The 13,355-nt window shown below is 47.0% G+C and overlaps 1 protein-coding gene across 10 annotated transcripts in view; it reads left to right on the forward strand.

Annotated features, from left to right (window-relative positions):
• The first annotated feature begins 444 nt into the window (after positions 1-444).
• HIPK2 (homeodomain interacting protein kinase 2) overlaps positions 445-13,355 on the forward strand; it is a 196,828-nt gene continuing 183,917 nt past the window's right edge. For 9 of the 10 annotated variants that reach the window (XM_089917331.1, XM_089917329.1, XM_089917325.1 and 6 more), the window contains exon 1: positions 3,122-3,352. Coding sequence is in view for 1 of the 10 variants with exons in the window: in XM_022579828.2 (XP_022435536.1) it covers positions 3,334-3,352 (19 nt within the window). In the remaining 9 variants the exon portion in view is untranslated. Of the gene's footprint in view, positions 527-3,121; positions 3,353-13,355 lie in introns of those variants that run through there. The other variant, XM_089917332.1, reaches the window with a different exon arrangement.

Consider the following 13,355-nt stretch of genomic DNA (forward strand, 5'->3'; position numbering starts at 1 on the left):
AAATCAATTAAAATGAAAAATTCAGTTCCTCAGTCATACCAGCCACATTTAATGCACTCCAGAGCCACAAGTGGTTACATTCCCAGCAGTGCATAAAATTCTATTAGATAGTGCTGGAAAGGGGACGAGAGATTATACCTGTATGGTAAAGGTCATGATAGAGACTTATAGGTACAAGGGAAGAATATTATTATTATTACTATTCTCATTATAATCAAGATGCAGAAACTGAAGATCAGAGAGGTTAAATAATTTGATCAAGTTCACACAGCTACTAAGTGGAAGAGCTGGGATCGGAATCAGGTCTGTCTTAATCTCATGCTGCCTCAGGCCATTTTGTGGAGGAAATGAGTCAGGCACAGGTGGAATCTGGTTAAAGAGAGAAGATGGAGGAGGCATCCTCGGTGGGAAAGCAGCAGCTTGGACAAAGGCACAAAGGCACAGCTGGGCAAGGTTGGGAGCGGACCACGAGTAAACCAGTCTGGCTGGAGAGGCAGGGACCTGCTGAACTCATGTGCTTAGAAAGGTAAGTCGGAGCCTGCCTGCCTTGATTCAGAGCCAAGGAGCTAGGAAACTCAGCCCTATGTGCACAGGTTGACTCCTTGAAGGTTGTTAGCAGGAGCCTGGCATAGTCAAAACTGTATGTTTTGAAGGTAGAAGTGCTCAGGGTGAACTGGGCTGAGGACCAGTAAAGGATGGCAGGGGGATAGAAAAAAGGGAATGAATGAATGGTACGAAGCAAAGAACACCAGAGTGGGAGCCAAGAGCTTAACCCTAAGATTGACTGATTGATTGATTTTTGTTTTCTCCCTTTTAAAAAAAAATTTTTATTGGAGTATAGTTGCTTTACGATGTTGTGTTAGTTTCTACTGTACGGCAAAGTGAATCAGCTATACGTATACATATATCTCCTCGTTTTTCATTTCCTTCCCATTTAGGTCACCGCAGAGCATTGAGTAGAGTTCCTACTGTGCTATACAGTAGGTTCTCATTCGTTTTCTATTTTATACATAGTATCAATAGTGTATATATGTCAATCCCAATCTCCCAATTCATCCCACCCCACCCCTTCCCCCTTGGTATCCATATGTTTGCTCTCTACGTCTGTGTCTCTATTTCTGCTTTGTAAATAAGATTGTCTATACCAATTTTTTCAGATTCCACGTATATGCATTAATATACGATATTTGTTTTTCCTCTTTCTTACTTCACTCTGTATGACAGTCTCTAAGTCCATCCACATCTCTACAAATGACCCAATTTCGTTCCTTTTTATGGCTGAGTAATATTCCATTGTATATACGTACCGCATCTTCTTTATCCATTCCTCTGTCAATGGACATTTAGGTTGCTTCTGTGTCTTGGCTATCGTAAATAGCGCTGCAATGAACACTGGGGTGCATATATCTTTTTGGACTATGGTTTTCTCCAGATATATGCCCAGGAGTGGGATTGCTGGATCATATGGTAGTTCTATTTTTAGTTTTTTAAGGAATCTCCATACTGAACTCTAAGATTTAATACTGTGTTAACACTGGGCAATATACTTCATTTCCCTGGGCCTCATCTTTTCAATTCTAAAAGGGCATGGCTGGTCCACATGATCTCTGAGACCCTCCTTTAGCAATGGTAATCTAGGATTCTGCAAATGTGAGTGACATTAGGCTAAGAGAAGCCGTGTAAAGTGTAGCACTGAATATAGGGCCTAGGAAGACGGCAGAGTCAAAGGTCATCCTGAGACAAAGGGGGAATGATGTGCTACTAACAAAACTAGGTAAGTGTGTGAAAGGGCTTGTCTTTGGGGTTTTTTTTTGGGGGGGGGTGACAGGGTATGGAGGTTGGAAAGGATAAGAGGTAGTGGGAAGATAATGGGCTTGTTCATTATTTTATATTCCCCAAATACAGATTTCAAACTTTTGACCTATGACCCACAGCAGGAAATACAACTTGTATCCTGGTCCAGCACAGTTGTTCAGTATATATAACTGAAACAAAAGGTTTATGAAATAAACAGGTACTCTTACTAAGGGCAATGGGTCTAATCTTTTCTATTCTAGTACACTTCATTTTTAAAAAAAGCTGCTTGCCATCCACTGACTATCTTTTATGATCAATCTATGTGTCACTGACTAAGAGGAGGCTCCAGTCTTCTTAAGTTGGGGGCGATGGCAGGGCATCCCATCACAGAATCCAAGAAGAAGCTGCAGCAGTGAACTGGCGAGGCTTCGGGCTGGGGAGAGTCTGGAGCGTGTTTAGTTGAAGCCCCGTTCGGAGAGAGCGTTGAGGCAGGTGGAGGGAACCACCCGTCCAGGTTATGGGGGTTGCGGGGGTGCCCTCAGGACACCGTAGGCGTGAGGACCGGGCGGAAACCTGATTCCCGCAGGAATCCAGCGACCACCCGGGGGCTGCATTTCTTAAGCGTGCTCGGAATGGCTTCTGCATCTCTGACCTCATTTGGATTTCAAAACCTCCTCCGCTTACTCATCCTCCCCCCAAGGACGGCGTGCGCCCACTCCTCCATTCATTCATCGCACACCGATCTCAGGGAGCGCCAACCAGGTGCGAGAAGGGCGAGCCGCTGCCGGCCGGGGCTCCCCTTCTGGTCTGTTCCCCCTCCCGCCCAGCTCGCGCGCACACACAAAGTTCTGGCTGCTACCCCTGCGGACCGGCTCCCCTTTGCCAATCAGAGCTGAAGCGTGTGCACACCGGACCGCGCCGAGCCTCCCTGGCCTCGCCGAGCCTCCCTGGCCTCGCCCGCTCCTGCCCTAGGCTCGGCCTTCCCCGCCTCGCATCCGTGCCATCGGCGCTCGATTGCGCGCGGAATCCGCTCTCCGGGCTCGCTCGCTCGCTCGCTCGCGCTCGGCCGCCGCTCCCGCCCCCGTCCCCCGCCCCTCCCCCGGCTCCTCCCGCCCCTCCTCCGCCTCCCGTGCAACTTTTGCCGAACCCCCCACACACAGCCATGCTGAGCTGAGCCCCGGCCGGGGACTGGCCGCGCGCTGCCCGCCCCGGCTCCCGCCCCACCGCGGACCCGCTCGGGGGCCGCGGCCGCTCGGCCCTCGGCCTCGGCCGCTGCGCCCGTCGCCCGGCTGCCCCGGAGCCCCGCGCAGGGCCCGGGCCGCGGCGGCGGCGGCGGCGGCGGCGGCGGCGGCGGCGCCCGGCCCCCTCCCCCGGCGCCGGCCAAGTGAGGCGGTGATGCGGGCGCTGGCGGCCCCGGCTGCGCGGAGAGCGGAGACACAGGCTCAAGATGGCAGATTCCGACTGAGGCTGGGGGGGCCGAGCTCGCGCGCCGCGTTCCCTTCTCCGTTGCCATGAATCGCGGACACCCCGGCCCCGATGGCCCCCGTGTACGAAGGTAAGCGGCGCCGGCCCGCCGACCCCGCTCGCCCCGCGCCGCCTAGCCGCCGCGGCCCCCGCAGCTTTGTTCTGCCCGCCGCCCCTCGCCGGGCAGCCCCCGGGCCCGCAGCGCCCGGGCGCCCGGCCTCCGCGCCCCACCCCCGGGGCTCGAACCGGCTGCCCGCCCCCTCCACGCCGCCCCCACCCTCGCCCAGCGAACGGCCGGGATCCGGAATCGAACAGATCTTATTTCCAGGGTGGAGAAAGAGGCGGTGGGGGGGGGGCGGGTGTTGTTGGGTGCGAGGGTGGGCTCCTGGCCGAAGAAAAGAAATTAGGAGGGGGCGCCGGGGAAAAGACAGACCCATGACGGTGCTCTTTATTTATTTGGAATAAATAAAGGGGATACGGTGTAGCTTTCCTCCTCCCCCCTCCCCCAAAGAAAATTACCTTCAAGAGGATGTGCTTTCCACTTTCTGTCCTCGCAGCTCCCTTCCCATTTCCCTCCACTCCCACCCCACGCTCCTTTATTCTTCGCGAGCCTCTGATTTTGGGGGGCTGTCGGGTCGGAATGTACGGGGCTAGGTGATGAGAGGGAGTCGAGAGGAAAAGTCCATTTCAGACCCAGGCAGAACAATGCAGTAGGCTAAAATCTCCCCGCATTAGCGTGTGTAAGGGGAAAATGTAGTTTAGGTTTTCAAGTCGGGGAGGCAGCCAAGACGTCTGTTCGTCTCGATCGGTCTGGGTAAACCTGCGTCGTGCACCTTCACCTGGCGTCGGGTCCTTTTTCTGATCTGTCTTTAGGAAGAAAGAAAGGAACGGAAGGGCACGAGCGCTACGTTTTCCCCTGCACTCCCTCTCTCTTTCGTTTCTCTTCAGTCAGTTCTGTCAGCTTCCAGGCAGAAATCAAACTGAAATCAACTAAGTTTTTACACTTCGGTGTGTTTTTTGTGTGCTTGTAGTAGGAGGAATTTTGAACCAAAGGGTGCCTGATTTTTTTCAGTCATTTTCATCGTGAAAATGTTTTCTCGTGCAATCACTGAAGTAGCAGCCTTTACATACTTTTAGCGTCAGTCCATCCGGCTTTCTTTCGGTTTTGTTCAGATATTCTGTGGATGAAATAGCAAATGAGAGGGGCAGGGGTTTGCGGGGGAACAGAGAGGAGGGGCGAGGAGATTTTAATCCTCTGTAAATCCGGAGAGCTGTCCTGGCGAGTGAGACAGGGAACGCATTAATAGTTTTATCTCTGTTATAAAGGCAGATTAAAAAAAAAACTTATCTGAAGAGAAAATCTGTTACTAGTTCCAGGGCTCCAAATGAATTAGGTTTCTGGGTGGAATAAAGTTACCAGTCAGGTCCTGGATAACGAGGCTGTAAATAACCTATGGACTGTAAATATTTTTTTTTCAGACTCTCTTAGAAACAAAGGGGCCTGTTTAGAAGGCAACAGAGAGATGTTATTCCAGGGGCTTTCCTCTTTGATTCTGAAGAACACAAGGTCCATTTAACCATTCAACAAAACAAAACGAAATTTCTGATCACTCCACCACGCAGAAAAGAGCGAGCCGGTGGCTCTGTGAACCCGCTAGGAGGACCCAGTCGGGCGTTCATTGTTTGTCTGTGTCTCTGGGAGGGGGCTACAGTCAATGCTTCCACTGTCTGTGGAGTGTTAAAATGAAACAATTTTCTCTTTATTAAGTACCTCTTTTGAGACTCCCTCTGCTGGACACTCCGGGTGAGCACTGGAGAAGGAACTTGGCATTGAATTGAGAACTATAGTAAAGGCTTTCCCTTTTCACAAGGGGCTGGATATGTGGGTTGGGATGTATTTAGTCAACTTTGTGGAAAGCCATCCTGGGAACTGTGCTGTTCTCCTCCCTTGCATTCTAAATCCATATGGAATGTAGGCCATACCCCTGAGGCCAAGACTTGGCACTCCTGTTTTTCCAACAGTGCTCTTCTAGTGCATGACACCAGATAAAGACCTCTGGGTGTGTAAGATGTTGTGGTGTAAGAATCATCACCGATCTCAAAGGTCTCAGGAGCTCACTTTTTAAATTTGCAAGCCTGCCGTCTGTGTCCCAGGTGACCTGCCTGGTCCCCCCTGTCCACCCTGGGTTTCCCTCAGTCTTGTCTGTGTGCTCTCTTAATTATTCCTGTGCTTTGTGCCCTTTGATTCTGAGACAGTTTCTGCATACCTTTGTCATTCTTCTAGGCTTCTCACCCCTCCTCAAGCAGTCCCAGCTTCACTCTGCACAAGCTTAGGTCTGGGTCTTTTTTGAAAGAGACTGGGTCATGCTCTAAAACAGACAGGTGACCTCTATAATCAGGCATTGTATTGCGGAACCCACATTCCCGTCCTGCTATGAGTGCCTCCAAGACTCCAGTGACCTCCTTTTTCCCTCCTTGGTGACGTCTGCTTGATTTAGCAAACCTGATTTTTACCGTATCCCCATCAGAGCACATGGACTCCTTGTGTGTATCCTGAAGGAGCAGGGCTTTTCCTGTGGAATTCTCCAAGAAGAGTGATTTCTAATAGTTTTTAAGCTACTGAAAGATTGAACATGGGGATGTCAGGAGAAGGATAACGACAGGTGAGGCATTTCAGCTGGAATTCAGGGGTGTACTCATTTGTTTAAATGGGGTGCAGTTGCCCCAAGCTGGGATTTGGTGTGAAGACCTGAGTGCATTAGTGGAGCATTCTGAGCTGCCAGGTTTTTAGAGAGAAATGCTCTGTTGGAAACAGGGTATGTTTGATAATACAAATTAACGGGTAGGAAAGTATAATCCGTCTTCTGTGGCTTGCTTTTAAGGATAGGTTTATAAGTAGCACATTAGTTTTCAGTGGCTTGGTACTGATCAAGTTAAACTTCTTTAAAAAGGTTTATTTTCTTTAGAAGGTTAAACATTCGCCTTGCAATTATGTTTACTCCATCAACTTGCTTAGCAAGGCTTTTTCCAATATGTAGTGCAAAGGCCAACCACAAAGGTCTATAGTGCCATAGGTTCTGAATTAGAGGACCCTAAATCCCACGTTAATTGTGTTCCACTGTCCCTGGGCTGTGCCATGTCCACTAGTGTTGGCTTATACAGTCAGAGTTCCCAAAACTGTAGCCCTGAAGTCTATCATCAGATGGGCCTGAAGACACCTACCAAGAAGTGGATTCTGAATCATCTTCCATTAAAAGAATTTGATGACACATGTTCAAAAATTTTTTTTCCTGTGTTTATGTTTTATATTTTTAAAATGAGGAAGTATAGATATTGTTTTCATTCTTACCACATTTGAGGAGTGAATCAAGGCTCATTCATTTTATCCCTGATCCTGGACAGTGCGGTACGATACTTGAATCAGAGAAACCTGGGGTTTGAATCTAGCTATGTGGCTTTGGGGCGTGTTACTTAACTTCTCTGAGCTTTGTTTTTTAAAGCCTTGTTCGATTGTGCCAGGGCTCTATTAGAAGCGAGTACAGGTAAAGCTCTTGGCTGTAGTAGGCATTTTCTCAGTGCGTGTTAAATCCCTCTAGCTTTTGAGCTGCTTTCAGGCATGATGACTCCAGGGAAAGAATAGCCCACAAATAGTTTAGAAAACCAATAGTAGCAACATTCCAATTATTGATCTCTTGCTATTCCTTTTCCAGTTTGGGCACCAGCAACAATAAACCCCCTATGGCCACAGAAGAAAGAGCCTTTTTCGACCCCCTCTGTGAGTTTTCTAGATTCTTTATTCCCGCTGAGCTTCTGCTGGTTTCAGGTGGAGGATTTCTCTTCTCTAGTGGCACATTCTATGCCACTTTAAAAATGAGGCAACAAGCCGTTAGAACAGAGTTTCAGGGGCTGCAGCTGTGCCTCTGGGAAAGTATCCCAAAGTATGAAAGATAATCTTTGCCCTTAATCAGGATCCATTCGTAACCCAGGCAGCAGGCCAGGAGAGGGAGCGCCCAGAGGTGGCTTCCCTACCAAGGGCTCCTCAGAGGGGAGGCACCCGCCCCACCATGAGCCAGGCTCTGGATCAGTGCACCAAACATAATTTTCCTACAGAAGAAAATTTGGTGCTTTATGCAAGTTGCAGATGCTCATATTCTTCGTATTTTATTTTATTTTTATTTATTTATTATTATTTTATTTTATTTATTTATTGGCTGCGTTGGGTCTTCGTTGCTGCGCACGGGCTTTCTCTAGTTGTGGTGAGTGGGGGCTACTCTTCGTTGCTGCGCGCGGGCTTCTCATTGTGGAGGCTTCTTTTGTTGCGGAGCGCGGGCTCTAGGTGCGCCGGCTTCAGTAGCTGTGGCACGCAGGCTCTAGAACTCAGGCTCAGTAGTTGTGGCGCACAGGTTCAGTAGTTGTGGCCCGCGGGTTCAGTAGTTGTGGCTCGTAGGCTCTAGAGCACAGGCTCAGTAGTTGTGGCGCACAGGCTTAGTTGCTCCGTGGCATGTGGGATCGTCCCGGACCAGGGCTCGAACCCGTGTCCCCTGCATTGGCAGGCAGATTCTTAACCACTGTGCCACCAGGGAAGTCCCTGTGTTTTACTTTTTATGTTTCTTTATTTCTCTCTTCCTTCCTCCCGTAGAGACCAATCTTAAAGGAACCGCCTTTGAGGTGTATATGGAACAAAGTAGTGACGATCAGGAGGGTATGATACATGAACATTTTTTATTGTTCTCTGAACATGTCATTTGCCAATGCTTTCTGGTGGTCTTACGATGACAGTTCAAGCTCTTCGGGTTGCTATCAAAGGCGAGGTTCAGAATAATGCCAGCAGGTGTCATATAACCTCTGATGGAGTGTGAACTTGAAAGGCCCAAACTCGTAATAGTTCCATTTTGTATGGCAATACCCTGTTGGGGGTGGGGGAGGGATTGGAGGTAGAGAAAGAAAATGGAAAACCTGGAATATAGAAAGGTCTTTTTTTTCCTCTAAAAGAAACCAAGGTGCCTGAAGTTAATGGCAGTAATTGCGACTTAGACCCCACTTAGTTTGTGGCATACGCTCTACCGACATTGACTCGCGTCTCCTCCTAACAGCCACAAAATAGGCACCGTCACGCCCACTTTACAGGCAGGGCACGTCTTTAAAACATCCATTTCACAAACGTTTATGCAGGGTCCCTGTCCTCGAGTTCAGGGTGCATGGGAAGTGAAAGTCAAAACTAAACATGAGCTCACCGGACCGTGGTCTGACTCAAGATGGAATGCCTTTAATGTGTGTGTGTGCGTGCACGCACCCTCGCATCGGTTCTTAATTCTTACGTGCTCATGTTTCTTGAGTTGTAAAGGGAAGACCCCACTTCTCTATTTTCTCTTGAAATATTTTCTTTATTTGGAATCAAAAAAGTATTTCTGAATATAGAAAATAGCTATTACAAATTTCCTTAGAAATATCCCTGGAAATTACCGTCTCTCATTTGCAGAAGAGTCCATCTTCCTCTTTCATTACTTACATCTTACATCTTTGTAAACACATTACACTTCTGATTTGCACATGCTGCTCAGAGACTTTCTGGTTTTGGCATTTGGCGTTACCGGCTCCGTTGCCAGTGGACCCATGCATCTTACGTGGCTGTCGGAGAATTAATTCCTGGCTTTGCTGCCTGGCTGAGATCTTTAATTCCAGGTAGTTTTGTGGTACTTATTGGTTATTGGTGGGGATATAGATCGGGTGGTCACTCAGCAGATCCCTCAGGGAAGGAAGTTGTAGAAAAAGAAAACCTAGCTCCACCTGTTGGGAGCGTGGAGCCCAGAGCAGGAAAGGACCTTGGGAGAATTTAGTCTGAGAAACAGAATGCAGCTGACATAAGTCATTAAAAAAAAAAAAGTTGAACTACTCTCAAAAGAAGAGGAGAGAGTGCACAGAAGAATCTTGACGATTCGGTGTAATATTCGGTGTAATTCATCCAGGTTTAGAAAGGACAGTTGGTCAAATTCTTTAGAGGTTCTGAGTCAGCGAAAGCCATACCTGTTTTTCCAGGTTCTCTACGAGTAAGTGAGGTGTTCATGAGAGTGGCTACAAGTCAGACTTGCAACCCGTATTCCTCCATCTTTGGTCTAGAGCCAATGGAAAAGGCAAAAGATACGATGGGCAAAGCCATTCAACTTGTGATTTTCTGATGGGTAACTTTGCCATTAAAAAGTAAGCTAGTGAAATAGTTGCCAATAAAAAAAAAGCAGCAAACTTTTTTTTTAACATCTTTATTGGAGTATAATTGCTTTACAATGGTGTGTTAGTTTCTGCTTTATAACAAAGTGAATCAGTTATACATATACATATGTCCCCATATCTCTTCCCTCTTGCGTCTCCCTCCCTCCCATCCTCCCTATCCTACCCTCTAGGTGGTCACAAAGCACTGAGCTGATCTCCCGGTGCTATGCGGCTGCTTCCCACTAGCTATCTACCTTACGTTTGGTAGTGTATATATGTCCATGCCACTGTCTCACTTTGTCCCAGCTTACCCTTCCCCCTCCCCGTATCCTCAAGTCCATTCTCTAGTAGGTCTGTGTCTTTATTCCCGTCTTGCCCCCAGGTTCTTCATGACCATTTTTTTTTTAGATTCCATATATATGTGTTAGCATACGGTATTTGTTTTTCTCTTTCTGACTTCACTCTGTATGACAGACTCTAGGTCCATCCAACTCACTACAAATAGTTCAACTTCGTTTCTTTTTATGGCCGAGTAATATTCCATTGTACATATGTGTCACATCTTCTTTATCCATTCATCTGTCGATGGACACTTAGGTTGTTTCCATCTCCAGGCTATTGTAAATAGAGCAGCAATGAACATTTTGGTACACAACTCTTTTTGAATTATGGTTTTCTCAGGGTATATGCCCAGTAGTGGGATTGCTGGGTTGTATGGTAGTTCTATTTTTAGTTTTTTAAGGAACCTCCATACTGTTCTCCATAGTGGCCATATCAATTTACATTCCCACCAACAGTGCAAGAGGGTTCCCTTTTCTCCACACCCTCTCCAGCATTTGTTGTTTGTAGATTTTTTGATGATGGCTATTCTGACTGGTGTGAGATGATACCTCATTGTAGTTTTGATTTGCATTTCTCTAATGATTAGTGATGTTGAGCATCTTTTCATGTGTTTGTTGGCAATCTGTATATCTTCTTTGGAGAAATGTCTATTTAGGTCTTCTGCCCATTTTTGGATCGGGTTGTTTGTTTTTTTGATACTGAGCTGCGTGAGCTGCTTGTAAATTTTGGGGATTAATCCTTTGTCAGTTGCTTCATTTGCAAATATTTTCTCCCATTCTGAGGGTTGTCTTTTCGTCTTGTTTATGGTTTCCTTAGCAGCAAACCTGTAAAACTGCAAAATAGTTTTGTGGTTTTACAGCCACTTATTTCTAAACATGGCATTTAAGAGATTTGTAGTGTTTTTGAAAGTGGCCTGTTTTAGCAATTCTTGCCTAACTTATTTTGCTCTAGTAGGTTCTGATTAATTAAATGCCACCGTGTTTAAGTAGAATTAAGATCGATTGACTCTTGCATGTGCTAATGCTGTAGACTTTATAAAACCTTCATTGTCACAGAAAGAATGCAGTTTAATATATGAATGGACAAGAGCATTTCCCCCAGGTTGTACTGTCCACCCTCAGTGAAAGATCACTGTAGAACCTGCCATAACACTGGGTTATGACACTTTGGATTCACAGAGTTACAGATTGCATTCTGATGAAATAAGGTTTTTTTCCCCGTATATTTTTACCATTTTCCTCTAGATCAGTATTACCCTTTTGATTCAACCTATAGAATGGTTATTCACAATATAAAATGATTTTCCAAGGGCTCATCATAAGAAAAGTGATCCATTGTGCCAGTTCTGTACAGAACTTCTAGTTTCATGGCATTAAGGAAGCAAATTTTAATGATATGTGTGTCTGGAATCCTTTTAAAAGTCACATGGTAAGGCAATTTGGAAAACTCTGGTTCATGGCTTGTTATGGAAGTTTGATCTTCTTTCCCCAATGAAGAATTTACAGAGCTCTGACAAAAAGCAGCGTGTAAGTTCTTAAAATTGTGCAGAAAGGCAGCAAGTTACACCCTCCCGAGTTCTGTGTCACTGCACCGACTCAACCAGAATCCAGGCTGATAGCAGGAGCTTCTGCAGGAAAGTGTATATCAGGGGAACTCGTCATGGGGGCAGGGATCGGGGGGCGCACACCCCTGAGGCAGGTAAATTTGAAGCTCCAGCACGCTGTGATCACTGTTATTCATTAAGGATGACCTGCACCATCAGGAAAAGATTAATCAATATTCATTATGTTCTGTTAACTGAGACTGGGAGTTTCTCTAATGTATTACAGAAATGTTTCCATAAGAAAATGGTTAAAATAAAGAAACTCTTTCATTTAATTATACCATGACTTACTCCCCAAAAAGGCTTTAAGGCCTCTTAAAGGGTTAAGTTACTGGAAGAGGGAAAATTAATTTATATAGATCAATTCTGTGGATAGGCCTATTTCCAAAGATGTCGGATAAGTGAGGTTTTCCTATCCAGAGCGACAGCAGAAACAGTCAAAGCTCTTGCTTGTGCTGGTGTAACCAGGTGAACAAGCAGAGTGCATAATGGAATTCATTTGCAAGGTCATTTTTGCTTGGCTGGAGTGGTAAGCGCAAAATAGACCAGCAGCCGAGAACGGCAAGCATTTGGGATCAGTTGTTGAAAGGCTTAAAGCGGGTTCTAATTCGAGAGACATTTTGTGTGTGGAAAAGGGGACCAATATAATCAAAATGATACTTGAACAAGGGAATTTTTTTCCTGGCCTGGATGTAATAGAGGGGATGAGGCAGCAGAGGGTGAGCCACGTGGTGCGGGGTGGGGGGGTTGGGGGGGCGAGCTCCCCGTGGTGATGGAGCTGGGCTGTTGCTGAGGTCACACGAGAGAGCGAGAGCGTGGCAGAGCACTTAGCCGCATGCCTGATCCGGGCATTCAGTAAATATTTGCTCCTTTCCAGTTTCCTCCCCACCCCTCATGGCCGTGATCTAGGACCAGGCAAGCTTGCTGGTGTTAGCAGCACCATGATACTTAGAGTCTGCCCGCTATATCCACAGCTTGCACATCCATGGATTCAACCAACCATAGATTGAACATATTTGGGAAAAAAGTCCAGAAAGTTCCAGAAAGCAAAGCTTGAATTTGCTGTGCACCCGTCAGCTATCTACATAGCATTTACATCGTATTAGATATTACAAGTAATCTAGAGATGATTTACAGTAAACAAGCAGATGCGTGTAGGTTATGTGCAAATACTGCACCGTCTTATGTAAAGGGCTTTAGCGTACTAGGCACTTGGTATCCACAGCGGTCCTGGAACCAGCACTCCTCAGATACCAAAGGACGACCGATTCTGTTTTTCTAGACTCTCTTCTTTTGGTAGGCTCTCTTACATTCTACCCTGGGATCACAGTATCTCAGGATCTTACTGGGTCGGTCTTCACACACTCGTATCAACCTTTGACACTTGAGGAAACTGAGGCCCAGAGCACTGAAGAGGCTGCCTCAACATTGCTTTGAGAGTCACTCCGGCCGTGGGTGCAGAAACTCCAGGACAGTGACCACTGAGTGAGACTTCACTGGGCCGCACTGCCGGCGGGAGCTCCATGGTGTGCTTCCCACGAGGCTGTCACAGCCGCGAACCTTCTCCCAGACCTGGGGGAGGTCCTGGGCCTGGTCCTCCTGGGTGCCCTGCCGCCCACGGTACCTCCCCGAGCCCATCCCTGGGGGGCTATTTCCCACTGTCCCGAGCAAAGCAAGGCCACATGCCGTCAGCTCTGGTTTTTGAAGAGTCTTCTGTTAGGAAGTTGTTCCTTATGTTTCCCTGAGAACGTTCGCAGCTTGTCACCACAAACTACTTATTAACAACAGCAACAAAAAAATCACAGAAGAGAAATCGGTACAATTGTGATGAGTTTCACAGAACCTCAGAGCACTTTTCAGTCATTAAGTGGCTTTAAAAAAAAAAAGATGCTGGGACTTCCCTGGCGGTCCTGGGGTTAAGGCTTTCACTGCAGAGGGACCA

The sequence above is a fragment of the Delphinapterus leucas genome, chromosome 9 (assembly GCF_059928025.1).
Source record: "Delphinapterus leucas isolate spDelLeu-1000000601 "Yukka" chromosome 9, BTC_Dleu_Yukka2, whole genome shotgun sequence".
NCBI lineage: Eukaryota > Metazoa > Chordata > Mammalia > Artiodactyla > Monodontidae > Delphinapterus > Delphinapterus leucas.